This window comes from Rhinoderma darwinii, chromosome 2 (genome assembly GCF_050947455.1).
Source record: "Rhinoderma darwinii isolate aRhiDar2 chromosome 2, aRhiDar2.hap1, whole genome shotgun sequence".
Taxonomy (NCBI): Eukaryota; Metazoa; Chordata; class Amphibia; order Anura; family Rhinodermatidae; genus Rhinoderma; species Rhinoderma darwinii.
In genome coordinates, this window is record NC_134688.1 from 300,223,793 (window position 1) to 300,236,878 (window position 13,086).

The 13,086-nt window shown below is 41.8% G+C and overlaps 1 protein-coding gene across 2 annotated transcripts in view; it reads right to left on the minus strand.

Moving 5' to 3' along the window:
• Nucleotides 1-13,086, minus strand: part of ACACA (acetyl-CoA carboxylase alpha) — a 454,335-nt gene that overhangs the window by 52,397 nt on the left and 388,852 nt on the right. For both annotated transcript variants that reach the window (XM_075853501.1, XM_075853500.1), the window contains exons 50-51: nucleotides 8,460-8,637; nucleotides 7,896-8,008 (exon numbers count right to left, since the gene is read on the minus strand). In XM_075853501.1, coding sequence (XP_075709616.1) covers nucleotides 7,896-8,008; nucleotides 8,460-8,637 — 291 coding nt within the window. The remainder of the gene's footprint in view (nucleotides 1-7,895; nucleotides 8,009-8,459; nucleotides 8,638-13,086) is intronic.

Here is a 13,086-nt window from a genome sequence, read left to right on the forward strand (position 1 = left end):
ATTGCAATCTATCACCCCAATTAAGGGGTTAATTGCCAAAGTCAGCAGAAATAAGCCGCTGATCGGCATACAGTGGAGTGTCAGCTGTCAGGGACAGCTGGCCTCCCGGTTCCCGGTGCACACTATCGCCGACAGTGTGCACCGGGAACTGTGCAGTAACTGTACGTCCTCGTGCGCTAAGACACTGGCCACCAGGACGTACATTTGCGTCGTGGTGCACCTAGGGGTTAAACAAGTATTCCCAGAATCAACATTTATCACCTATCCACCACTGCTCTATTCAAAGTTCTTCTCACTACAGTAGTGCAGTGAGGAGGAATGACTAGAACGATGGTCCAGAGCTAGTGTTTGGTTTGGGCCCCACAGCGATCAGACACTTTTAACCTATCCTGTGGATAGGTAATAAATGTAAATTCTGGGAATACACCCTTTAATGTTTTGGCTAAAGGGTGGTTCTATGTTCAGGTGTTTCATTCAGCCCCATTGCCACAGGTGTATGAAATCAAGCACCTAGCCATGCAGTCTGCCTTTACAAGTATTTGTGAAAGAATGGGTCATTCTGAAGGGCTCACTGAATTTGAGCGTGGTACTGTATTAACATGCTACTGTTTCAACAAGTCAGTTTGTGAAATTTCTTCCATCCTAGATATTCCATAACCAACTGTGAGTGGTATTATTGCAAAGTGAAAGCCTTTCGGAACCACAGCAACTCCACGTAAAGTTACAGATTAGGGTCGCTGAGTGGTGAGGCGCATATTGCATAAAAGTCACCAACGCTCTGCTGACTCAGTAATTACAGAGTTCCAAACCTCCTCTGGCACGAACGTCCGCACAAAAACTGTGCACTGGGAGCTTCATGGGTTTCCATGGTCGAGCAGCTGCTTGCAAGCCTTACATCACCAAGCACAATGCCAAGCGTTGGATAGAGTGGTGTAAAGCACACCATCACCGGACTCTGGAGAAGTGAAAACATGTTCTGTGGAGTTACGAATCATCCTTCTCTATCTGACAGTATGATGGACAAGTCTGAGGTTGGCGAATGCCAGGAGAACGTTATCTGCCTAGCTGCATTGTGCCAACTGTGAAGTTTAGTGGAGGAGGGATAATGCTATAGGGTTGTTCTTCAGGTGTTGGCGAAGGCCTCTTAGTGCCAGTGAGGGGAAATCTTAATGCTTCAGCATACCAAGATATTTTGGACAATTATGTGCTTTCAACTTTGTGGGAACAGTTTGGGGAAGGATCTTTTCTATCACAGTAGTAGTGTGCCCCAGTGAACAAAGCAAGGTCCATAAAGGCATGGTTGGGTCATTTTGGTGTGAAAGAACTTAACTGGCCTGCACAGAGTCCTGACCTCAACCATCGAAAACCTTTGGAATTAACTAGAACAGAGATTGCAAGCCAGGCCCTCTCGTCCAACATCAGTATCTGACCTCACAAACGCTCTTCTGGATGAATGAGCAAAAATTCCCACAGACCTATTCCAAAATCTTGTAGAATGTCTGCCCAGAAGAGTGAAAGCTGATTTAGCTGAAAAGGGGGAACAAACTCCATATTAATGCCTATAGATTTAGAATGGGTTGTCATAAAAGATCCTGTAGGTGTAATGTATCGGTGTCCCAATACATGTGTATACAGTATGTATATATAAATATACTCACATATACAGTACTGTGCAAAAGTTTTAGGCAGTTGTGGAAAAATGCTGAAAAGTAAGAATGCTTTCAAAAATGTGTTCATTGTTTTTTCTATCAATTAACAAAATACAAAGTGAATGAACAAAAGAGAAATCTAAATGGAATCAATATTTGCTGTGACCACCCTTTTCCTTCAAAACAGCATCAATACGTCTAGGTACACTTGCACAAAGTCATAGATTTAGTAGGATTATACAAAAATCAGCTATTTGACCCATCAGCTATTGATGGCCTATCCGGAGGATAAGCCATCAATTTTTAGTAGATGGAAAAACCCTTTTACTGTAACAGAAACAGCTGTGTAGGAGGCTTAAAACTGGGTGAGGAAAAGCCAAACCTTCAATGAGGAAACAGGGCCAAGCGACTCAATTATGCACGAAAAGAGAGGAACTGGGGTGCACAAAATTGGCAGCAGGTGCTCTGGACTGAAGAGTCAAAATTTGAAATATTTGGCTGTAACAGAAGGCAGTTTGTTGGCGAAGGGCTGGAGAATAGTACAATAATAAGTGTGTCTGCAGGCAACCGTGAAGCATGGTGGAGGTTCCTTGCAAGTTTGGGGCTGCATTTCAGCAACTGGAGTTGGGGATTTGGTCAGGATTAATGGTGTACTCAATGCTGAGAAATACAGGCCGATACTTCTCCATCATGCAATACCATCAGGGAGGCATCTGATTGGCTCCAAATTTATTCTGCAGCAGGACAACGACCCCAAACATACAGCCAATGTCCCTGATCTCAATATCATTTATTCTTTCTGGGATTACATGAAAAGACAGAAGGATTTGGGCAAGCCTACACCCACAGAAGATCTGTCATTAGTTCTCCAAGATGTTTGGAAAAACTTCCCTGTAGAGTTCCTTCAAAAACTGTCTGCAAGTGTACCTGGAAGAATTTATGCTGTTTTGTAGGCAAAGGCTGGTCACACCAAATCTTGATTTGATTTAGATTTCTGTTCATTCACTTTGCATTTTGTTAACTAAAAATAAAACTGTCAACACTATTATTTTTCTTGCATTCTAACCTTGCAGCATTTTTCCACAACCGCCTAAAACTTTTGCACAGTACTGTATATACACATACAAATATATATATATATATATACACATACACACACACATATATATATATATATATATATACACACACACACATACACATATATACACACACACACACACACACACACACACACACGCACGCACACACTGTAACAGAAAAACATTAGGAAACCAGCATGTGTAAATGTCCTAAACATGTTTGCTGTATATGCCCAGGTTTATTGTTAAATGAAAATCATTAGGAATCTTATTAGAACAGCTGTAAATTCTATTTTGATACAAACTGCCTTATATTATCTGTTCTATAATCTGTAAACATAACATCTGGATAAATAAAGCAAATAAATGGAAACATGATAAGTATATGAAAAATAGAAAATCTCCCACTGACTTTCATAAAGATAATCTCCTAAGGTAATAGAGTCTGAGGGGTTAAAGAAGGCAATGAACCCCTGGTTAATGATAGAAATTCAGCAGGCAGCATATGATAAATGGAGCTCTCCCCATTTCTGCTGAAGTCAGCATGAACCGTGACCCCACGGCTTGTTTGTGGCAAATGGAGTGCGTGAAATATCAAGGGGCAGTGATCCAGAAGAAGACCAACTTTGACAAATTTTAAATTGGCCAGAAAGAAAAATCTGGAAAAAAATGCAACTATACTGAATAAGTAGCCGAACAATAAGAGAAAACAAATGAGTTTGATAGCAATTTTATCTACAGAAGATGTTTATCTATGGCACAAGGCTCGTTTGATTCTCTCTAAATATATGCCTTCATGAAAATTGTTGTAAATATTCTAATGTCTGAAATGCTCATTTGGTAATGAAGAGGACATAGATGGGCATTTATTAAGACTGGTGTATCAGACATCAGTCTTTATCTAAAGAGCGCTGGAGTAAGATGCGCCTAATTTATTAAGAAAAACTTGCATAGAAATAATAATACATTTTCCCCATAGACACAAACAGTGAATCTTGAGAGAAATGTAGAGGTGGGCAAGAAAATGGTGTGAGAAACCAGGAAGGAAGAAAAAGGTTTGGAAGAAAAGCGTGAACACTGTAAAAACGATTGGAAAGTTGAAATGTAAATAGATGTATAAATGTAGAAACATCAATGAACAAAATAATAGACATGAGTGTCCATTACGCCAAATTATAACCAGGCCAGTTCAAGCTATGAAAGAGGTGTGTTTCTATATGTTAGATTCAATTCTTGGCAGTTTCACTATAAAGATTATATTAGGAATCTAGATAAAATCCCAATATATAATATTGCGTTTTGAATTGGATCTGCTAGTTAAATGTACAACTACATATTAACCATGGCCTCCCCAGTAAATTATTTTAACCCTAAGTAGACCACAAAAATGCAGACTAGTGGCTTTTATATATAAAAAAACAGAACAGTATATTGCCTTCTGCTAACTGAGGTCAACTGTGAAAAAAGATCGCTCCCTCATTCAGGTAATGGGAGCTTTAATATTTACTAGTGCAGAGGCCTTTGTGGACTTTCTAATATACATGCAATTTAAATGGGTTTCATTGCTGAACAAGTGGTGCACCACCTGGAGTTTTAATGATTTCAATATTTTTTTTCTGATCTTCCACAGGATAGGTGTGTCCCCCACCACCGAGACCCCACTAATTGTTAGAACGGGGATCCCGAACCTCCAAATCCTCCTCACTGCACCCCCCCCCCCCCCGCCGCTGTGAAGAGGAGCATTAATGAAGTAGCAGCCGACTAGGCACCTGCCACTACATTCAATGTCTACGAGAATGACTAAAACAGACAAGCACTGTACTCGGCTGTTTGTCATTTCCATAGACTTTAAAAGGGACGCGAGCGCGCATGTTCAAACACTGCTTCACTCGAGGCCCTACTCACTGTGAGCGAGCAGTAAGGAGGAACGGGAGTTTTGGACCCCCATTTTCCCCATTAGTGGGGGTCTTAGCAGTGGAGTCCCCAGTGATCAGAAAACTATCACCTATCCTGTGGATACATGATAATTTATGATTCTGGGGAAACCCCTTCAATGGTTACAAATGTTCCCCAGAATATAGTTTAAATTTCTTACCCCAATATTTACGGCCCCCAGTAATTCTGCACTTGTCTATTAATCTGTACGTATGTGCCTAGCTGTGCACTCTGCTCTGCTAAGAATGGAATGTTGTCTTCATCAATTGTAACCACCTCCCACTCCCATATCTAAGACTTTTCCAAAGCTGCTCCTCTTCTTTGAAATGCTTTCCCTTGTTCCAGAAGACAATCCACCAGTGTGCAAACCTTTAATCAGCCTCAAAAATAGAAAGGCCAGATTAGACTTTGTCAAGAGCTAAAAGAGCCTAAAGAAGCCAGCCCAGTTCTGGAACAGCATTCTTTCGACAGATGGAACTAAGATCAACCTGTACCAGAATGATGGGAAGAAGAAAGTATGGAGAAGGCTTGGAACGGCTCATGATCCTAAGCACACTACATCCTCTGTAAAACATGGTGGAGGCAGTGTGATGGCATGGGCATGCATGGCTGCCAAAGGCACTGGGTCACTAGTGTTTATTGATGATGTGACTGAAGACAGAAGCAGCCGGATGAATTCTGAAGTGTTCAGGGATATACTTTCTGCTCAGATTCAACCAAATGCAGAAAGGTTGATTGGACGTCGCTTCACAGTACAGATGGAGAATGACCCAAAACATACTGCGAAAGCAATCCAGGAGTTTTTTTTAAGGCACATAAGTGGAACATTCTGCTATGGCCAAGTCAATTACTAGATCTCAATCCGATCGAGCTGCATTTGACTTAAATGAAGACAAAACGTAAGGCAGAAAGACCCACAAACAAGCAACAACTGAAGACCGCTGCAGTAAAGGCCTGGCAAAGCATGACAAAGGAGGAAACCCAGCGTTTGATGTCCATGGGTTCCAGACTTCAGGCAGTCATTGCCTGCAAAGGATTCTCTACAAAGTATTAAATAAGAACCATGTTAATTTGTCCAATTACTTTTGATGCCCCGGAAATGAAAAGGCTGTGTAGAAAAATGGTTGCAATTCCTAAACGTTTCAAAATATGTTTTTGTTCAACATTTATTTATTTTTTTAAATAGGAGTGAACAACGGGCATGCTCCGAGAGCTCATTGGCGCGGTTCTAGAAATTAGGTACACTTGTTATCCATAATATATATGGGCCAGATAGTGTCCGGTCACTATGCACCCCCTGAGGAAGCAGATTACCGCTTAACGCATGTTGGGGTACATACTGGTCGTGGGGACCATTCTAATGCTGAGATGGGTAAGGCTGGCTCTTGATTAAACTCAAAAAGATTAATATGCACTGGCACTTTCTCTGATACCAGTTAGGGTATGTGCACACACACTAATTACGTCCGTAATTGACGGACGTATTTCGGCCGCAAGTCCCGGACCGAACACAGTGCAGGGAGCCGGGCTCCTAGCATCATACTTATGTACGATGCTAGGAGTCCCTGCTACTCCGTGGAACTACTGTTCCGTACTGAAAACATGATTACAGTACGGGATAGTTGTCCTGCAGCGAGGCAGGGACTCCTAGCATCGTACATAACTATGATGCTAGGAGCCCGGCTCCCTGCACTGTGTTCGGTCCGGGACTTGCGGCCGAAATACGTCCGTCAATTACGGACGTAATTAGTGTGTGTGCACATACCCTTACAGAAATCTTCTAGAAGAAATAAGAATATTACGTAAGGGAGTTATTCTGGGGTTATTTTTGAATTTTGTGTATTTACGCACAGCCATCCATACATTATATGTGATTCTATTATAGACACAGTACATGTCTTTGACCCAGCATTTATGGTTATTCCTGCTATAACATGTATTAATACTAGAGAGTCTTTCTTGCCTTGAGATGTCATGTTTTTTAATATTGTTTGTCTTATATGTAAAATAAAATTTGCTATACTTTATATATATAGCTATATACTCCTTTCTTATGGTATGTTATAAGTATATATGGAGTTGTCCATTAGTTGATGGGAGGGTATTTTTTTTTTTAACACTACCTAGCCCAAATTACAAATGCTCTAGGAGTTTGCATATTGGTAATCTGTATGACATACTGTCATACTGTTGTATACTTCGGGGTTTTGCATTCGGTGTATACGTCAGGAGATGTTCCAAACACATATGCCAATTGTAGGGGAAAAAAGAGGTCTGAACAGAGCCTTGAAGTCTCAACAAGACTTGTCTCTAGGTCAATTTAGGTTTAAAGAGGCTCTGTCACCAGATTTTGCAACCCCTATCTGCTATTGCAGCAGATCGGCGCTGCAATGTTGATTACAGTAACGTTTTTATTTTTCAAAAACGAGCATTTTTGGCCAAGTTATGACCATTTTTGTATTTATGCAAATGAGGCTTGCAAAAGTACAACTGGGCGTGTTTAAAGTAAAAGTACAAGTGGGCGTGTATTATGTGCGTACATCGGGCGTTTTTATTTATTTTACTAGCTGGGCGTTCTGATGAGAAGTATCATCCACTTCTCTTCAGAACGCCCAGCTTCTGGCAGTGCAGACACAGCCGTGTTCTCGAGAGATCACGCTGTGTCGTCACTCACTTCCTGCCCCAGGTCCTGCATCGTGTCAGACGAGCGAGGACACATCGGCACCAGAGGCTACAGATGATTCTGCAGCAGCATCGGCGTTTGCAGGTAAATCGATGTAGCTACTTACCTGCAAACGCCGATGCTGCTGCAGAATCAACTGTAGCCTCTGGTGCCGACACGATGCAGGACCTGTGAGTGACGTCACAGATCTGCACTGCCAGAAGCTGGGCGTTCTGAAGAGAAGTGGATGATACTTCTCATCAGAAAGCCCAGCTAGTAAAAGTAGTAAATACGCCCCGATGTACGCACATAATACACGCCCAGTTGTACTTTTACTTTTCAACACGCCCAGTTGTACTTTTGCAAGCCTCATTTGCATAAATACAAAAATGGCCATAACTTGGCCAAAAATGCTCGTTTTTTTAAAATAAAAACGTTACTGTAATCTACATTGCAGCGCCGATCTGCTGCAATAGCAGATAGGGGTTGCAAAATCTGGTGACAGAGCCTCTTTAAATTAAAATGAATAACAAGCACATGTGAAAACTCACTGATGAGAGCACTCACCTAATCTCTCTGCCAGGTGAATATAAATTGGATCTACTCTCCTCATTGTCTTCACCAAATCCTTTCTCCTGAACCTTATTTCAACAGTACCCTCTGGTTCCAAAACACCACCCCTGCAAAAGAACACAAAAACGAAAAAATATAAAACATGCAACAACGTATGTTAGCTTCACAAATTAAGCAATGATCTCATCTTTTACCTTTTTCTGGAAGAAGGTTCTCTAAATAATAAGAAGTTATATCTTTGTTTATAACAGAACTACACTATCAGGGTGACAAATCATCCTGAAAATCCCCGTAAAGCATAGCTTACAAATGTATAAGTTGATATCCTTGTTTATGAAGGATAAAGTTCGTTGTTGTCAGTAGGTAATATTGCTCATGAAGGACTAAAATAACAATAGTGTCATATGATCATCATCCAAAGCTGCTTTATAACAATGGCAAGCGTCTCTATTCTTGGACAGCAACAGCAGCTGGAGGTAAACAGGGAAACCACCACTACAAAAATGAAAATTCCTAAAGTAATCAAAACTGTGCACAGAATCAAATTCAAGGCCTTACCTGCTCTCTTTATCAGCATACATTTCCATGTGCCTTGGATTAATTGTAGGATCAATCACAGCCCATGACCCTCCTCTCAGTTCAGCTTGAGGTGGTATGTACACCAGCACAGGCTTTCGGTATTCACGTAAACCATCCACAATGTAAGCTCCAAACTTCAGTACTTGATCATACATATCTGTAGTTTAACAAAGCCACTGACATTATTTGAGTCAAAAAGGGAAAAGTATATAACCGGATATTAAATAACTGAATTATCCTCCCATTGTTAGCGATGCACAAAGAAATGGTTAGTTAAATGTGCCATGTAAATCAATAGAAACATTCAAGTGACCAGAGCCGTTATAGGGTATTGTTCATTCTAGACTAGACCATCTGACCATAGGCACTACTACAATTTGAGGTAAGGGAAAGTCATAAATTAGGCAAAAACTACTTATTGATGGCTTGATGAAAACTTGACATCTGTGGTTTAAGACAATTGATCCTTTTAACGAATTGCAATAGACATTTTATTAAAGGAAAACAATGTTTAAATAGAGCTTTTAATCTCACCTAAAGTCCTAGCAGTCTATAAGGAAGAGTAGTGGCATACCTACCATAGATGCAGACCATGAGACTGCTCTGTGGCCTGCAGTAAGAGAGTCCCGGCACTTAACTGCTTCTCTGTCACACACTTATAGCGTTTCCATGTACCCATCACTTGGAGGAGCTCACTGCTGAATGCAGGAAGCCAGAAATGTATCATCTAAGGGCCTGTTCACATCACCGTTCGTTTCTGTTGAGGGGTTCCTCAATAGCAGTTGACTACGCTATTGATTCCGTCCAAAACAATGGAACCCCGTCACAACTGTGACAGACGGAAACCATTAGCTAGGTTTCCGTCACCATTGAGTTCAATGGGGAGGGAAACGGAAGCGGAGGTTTCTGTTTGACTTTCCGCTAAGGCGTTAACCCAACGGAAACTTCCGATGGAACACCTAGGCGGAAACGAACGGTGATGTGAACAGGCACTATCTCTATAACTGTGTAAAGAGAAGCAGGGGGAATTGTAGCTCTGTGTCTAAAATACCCTACAATGATTAATCAGCACATCATTTTGTACATGAAAATGCATTCATAGACATTAACTAAAAAAAACAAAACATACATTTTGTAAATTAGTTGAGTCTACTCTGAGTTCAGCTATGGAGCCCTATGATTTTGGAGTATGACCCTGTGGACAAGCATAAACAAACACTGCCTACCCAGCAGCCATAGTTCCCTTGGTAGGCCCACGGTAAGGCAAAAGCACTACAAGCCCTCTTAAAGAAGAGGTAAAGTGTAATTACACCCAATAAACAGCCCTCAAAGTGGCTATTAGTTCGGCAGAAACGAAAGCATCTCTTGGTTCTTTGAAGTCACTTGGTGTACCACATTATCCCTCTGAGCTAGTCACTGTTTAGAGATAAAATTACACTCACTAGTGTAGCTGTATTAGGGAAACACATTGATGCCCAAAGTCATCCTCAGACAAGGAGGAGACACAAGTGCAAATGGCAGGTGGGGTGGTAGTGAATATAAATGTGGGTCTGTGGTATATAGCCCAGTACAGACATTCCTGGAGACCAAAGAGAGAAAAAAACAAATTGGATTGTCACAGAAAACTATTGTCCTGTTTTATTTGATTTTTTCCAGAATTGCAAAAGTGAAGATGGCTTTAATGCATGGTATGTAAATCTATTCCAAATTGATGAAGTGTGGAAATTGGCTCTTTGTGTTTAACCTTATACTGTAAAACCAGCATTAAAAGCTTTGCCATTTTAAGTGAGTACGCCACACTGCAATAAGATAACATCCAAGCGGTCAGTTTACAGAAATGTAACACCATCTGCCTTTTTGTTGTTCGGCAAACAGGACATAATTTAGTAAATGTGGCTGATGTGCTTTGTGGGTTTGGCCCCCACAAGAAAAAAAGAAGTCTGAAGTAATCTTGAGAAAAAACGTATGGGAACAAATGAGGTGGACTTTAAACGCATAAAGCTTTGTATTGGAATATGCACAAAGCACTGATGTCATCCTCTGTAGTTTCGTCATCACTGTAAGGGCCGTACAGTCCATAAGGCGAGATGAGCTTCCCTTTGCCACTCCCTCCTGCACTATAATTGTACCTGCGTCCATATGACGCAGATACAGTTACATGCATAAGCGCTGAATGGCAGGGCACGTTCCGCACCTTCCAACACGCAAGTGTTGTGATGATGTCATCGCGCTACTTGCATCATTGAAAGGCGCTGATTGTCAGGGCAGAATGACTTGCCCTGTCATTCAGCGCCTTTTAACGACGCAAGCGGCGCGATGACTTCATCACGCCACTTGCGTCGTTTGACCCCAGCAGACCTTATCAGAAGAGAGAAGGCCTGCATTGCCACAGGATGGGGCGAGAATGGGATCATGTGAGTATGTAAAGGGTATTTTTTCTTTTAAAAGTCTGAGTTGCATCTACAGGGGGCTCTAATTACAGGGGGCACTATCTACAGAGGGGGCTATATGAGGGGCACAATCTGCAGTGGGGACTATATGTGGGGCACAATCTACAGTGGGGCTATATGTTGGGCACAATCTACAGGGGGCTCTATCTACAGGGGGCTATATGTGGGGCACTATCTACAGGGGAGGGCTATACTTGGGGCACTATCTACAGGGGAGGGCTATACTTGGGGCACTATCTACAGGGGGGCTATAAGTGGGGCACTATGTACAGTGGGAGCTATATGTGGGGCACAATCTACAGGGGGGCTCTATCTACAGGGGGCTATATGTGGGGCACTATCTACAGGGGAGGGCTATAAGTGGGGACATGGGGCACTATATACAGGGGGCTATATGTGGGGCACTATCTACAGGGTGGCTATATGTGGGGCACTATCTACAGGGGGGCTATATGTGGGGCACTATCTACAGGGGGGCTATATGTGGGGCACTATCTACAGGGGAGGGCAATATATGGGGCACTATATACAGGGAAGGGCTGTATGTGGGGCACTGTCTACAGGGGCTACTATCTACAGGGGGCTCTATCTACAGAGAGGTCTATGTAGGGCACTATCTATAGGGGGCTCTGTGTGTGTGTGTGTGGGGCACAGTATATGGCGCTATTATAATTCGAGGTGCAGTGTATAGCGCTATTATATTTAGGGGCGTAGTATGTGGCGTAGTGTGTGTGTGAAAAGTGAGAAGCTGAAGACATATGAGCGGCACACTGCAGAAATGGGCCGTGGCCGGGAGAAGTCATCATAAAGGTCTGGACCGGATGGAGACGAAAAGAGAAAAAGTACAACTAGAAACTGAGAAGACATCACCGATGAGTCACTTAATCTAAATGTTTATTCTGCCTCTAATCAGTACTGTAGCCACTGTATGATCTGCAGCAAGATGATTAGTGGTATGATTTTTTTTCTTTTGTGACACAGCAACTCCCAGTATATGATTACAATTGTTTGGGCCATACTGGGAGATGTAGATTTACGCCGTGCAAACCTATACGGCTGGGGTTGCACTAAATTGAGCTGTATTTGTGCTGGTGTTGTATTTATATTATGAGCTTTGTTCTCGTGCTGTATTTATGTATTGAGTTTTGTTCTGGTGCTGTATTTATGTATTGAGCTTTGTTCTGGTGCTGTATTTATGTGCTGAGCTTGGTCCTGGTGCTTATGTACTGAGCTTGTTCTGGTGCTGTATTTATGTATTGAGCTTGGTTCTGGTACTGTATATATGTCAGAGCTTTGTTCTGGTGCTTTAATTATATAGGATATATTTAGAATAACAAAATTGCAGGGCACATGGCATTGTTTTCAATTCATTGCATATTTAATGGGAACCTGTCAGGCAGCTTTAACCCCCTGAACCGCCACCATGCAGTAAAACATGACCTGACATTTTTCCAAACATTCCCCTGCATGGTTTTTTCAGATGCAGCAAAATCTATCAAAAAAACTTTTAAAACGGCGCACACTATATGCTAATTACTCATTAAAGGGTCATGGGGCGGTGCCGCTATCCTGAAGAGTCACACAGTCCTTAATCCAAACCCACCTTTCCATGCTTGATTGACATCTCCGTGGCTGTTCTATATCACTACCAGTCCCCTCCAACTTGCTACAACTTTGCGCCATTGCCTTGTACTAGTTGGGCATGCACCCTGCAGTGTGTTAGTGGTAAAATTTGGTGGATACGTTCAGTATTTATTCGTGGAAAAACACCAAAATTTGGAGAAAATGTGCAAAAATTAGCATTTTTATAAATGTAAATGTAAAAGCACACCAACATTTGAAAAGTAATTTCTCCCGATTACAGCAATACTCCATATGTGGCAATAAACTGCTGTTTGGACACACAGGAGGGCTCAGAAGGGAAGAAGAACATTTGGAGCTCAAGTTTTGCTGGTTTTCGGGTGCCATGTCGCATTTGCAAATCCCCTGAGGGAATAAAACCGTGGAAACCCGCCAAAAGTGACATCATTTGGGAAAGTAAAGCCCTCAAGGAATTTATCGAGTGGTATAGTGAGCATTTTGACCCCACAGGTTATATGCTGAATTTAGTGTAATTAGGCGGTGAAAATGAAAATCTAAGTTTTTTTTGTAAAAAA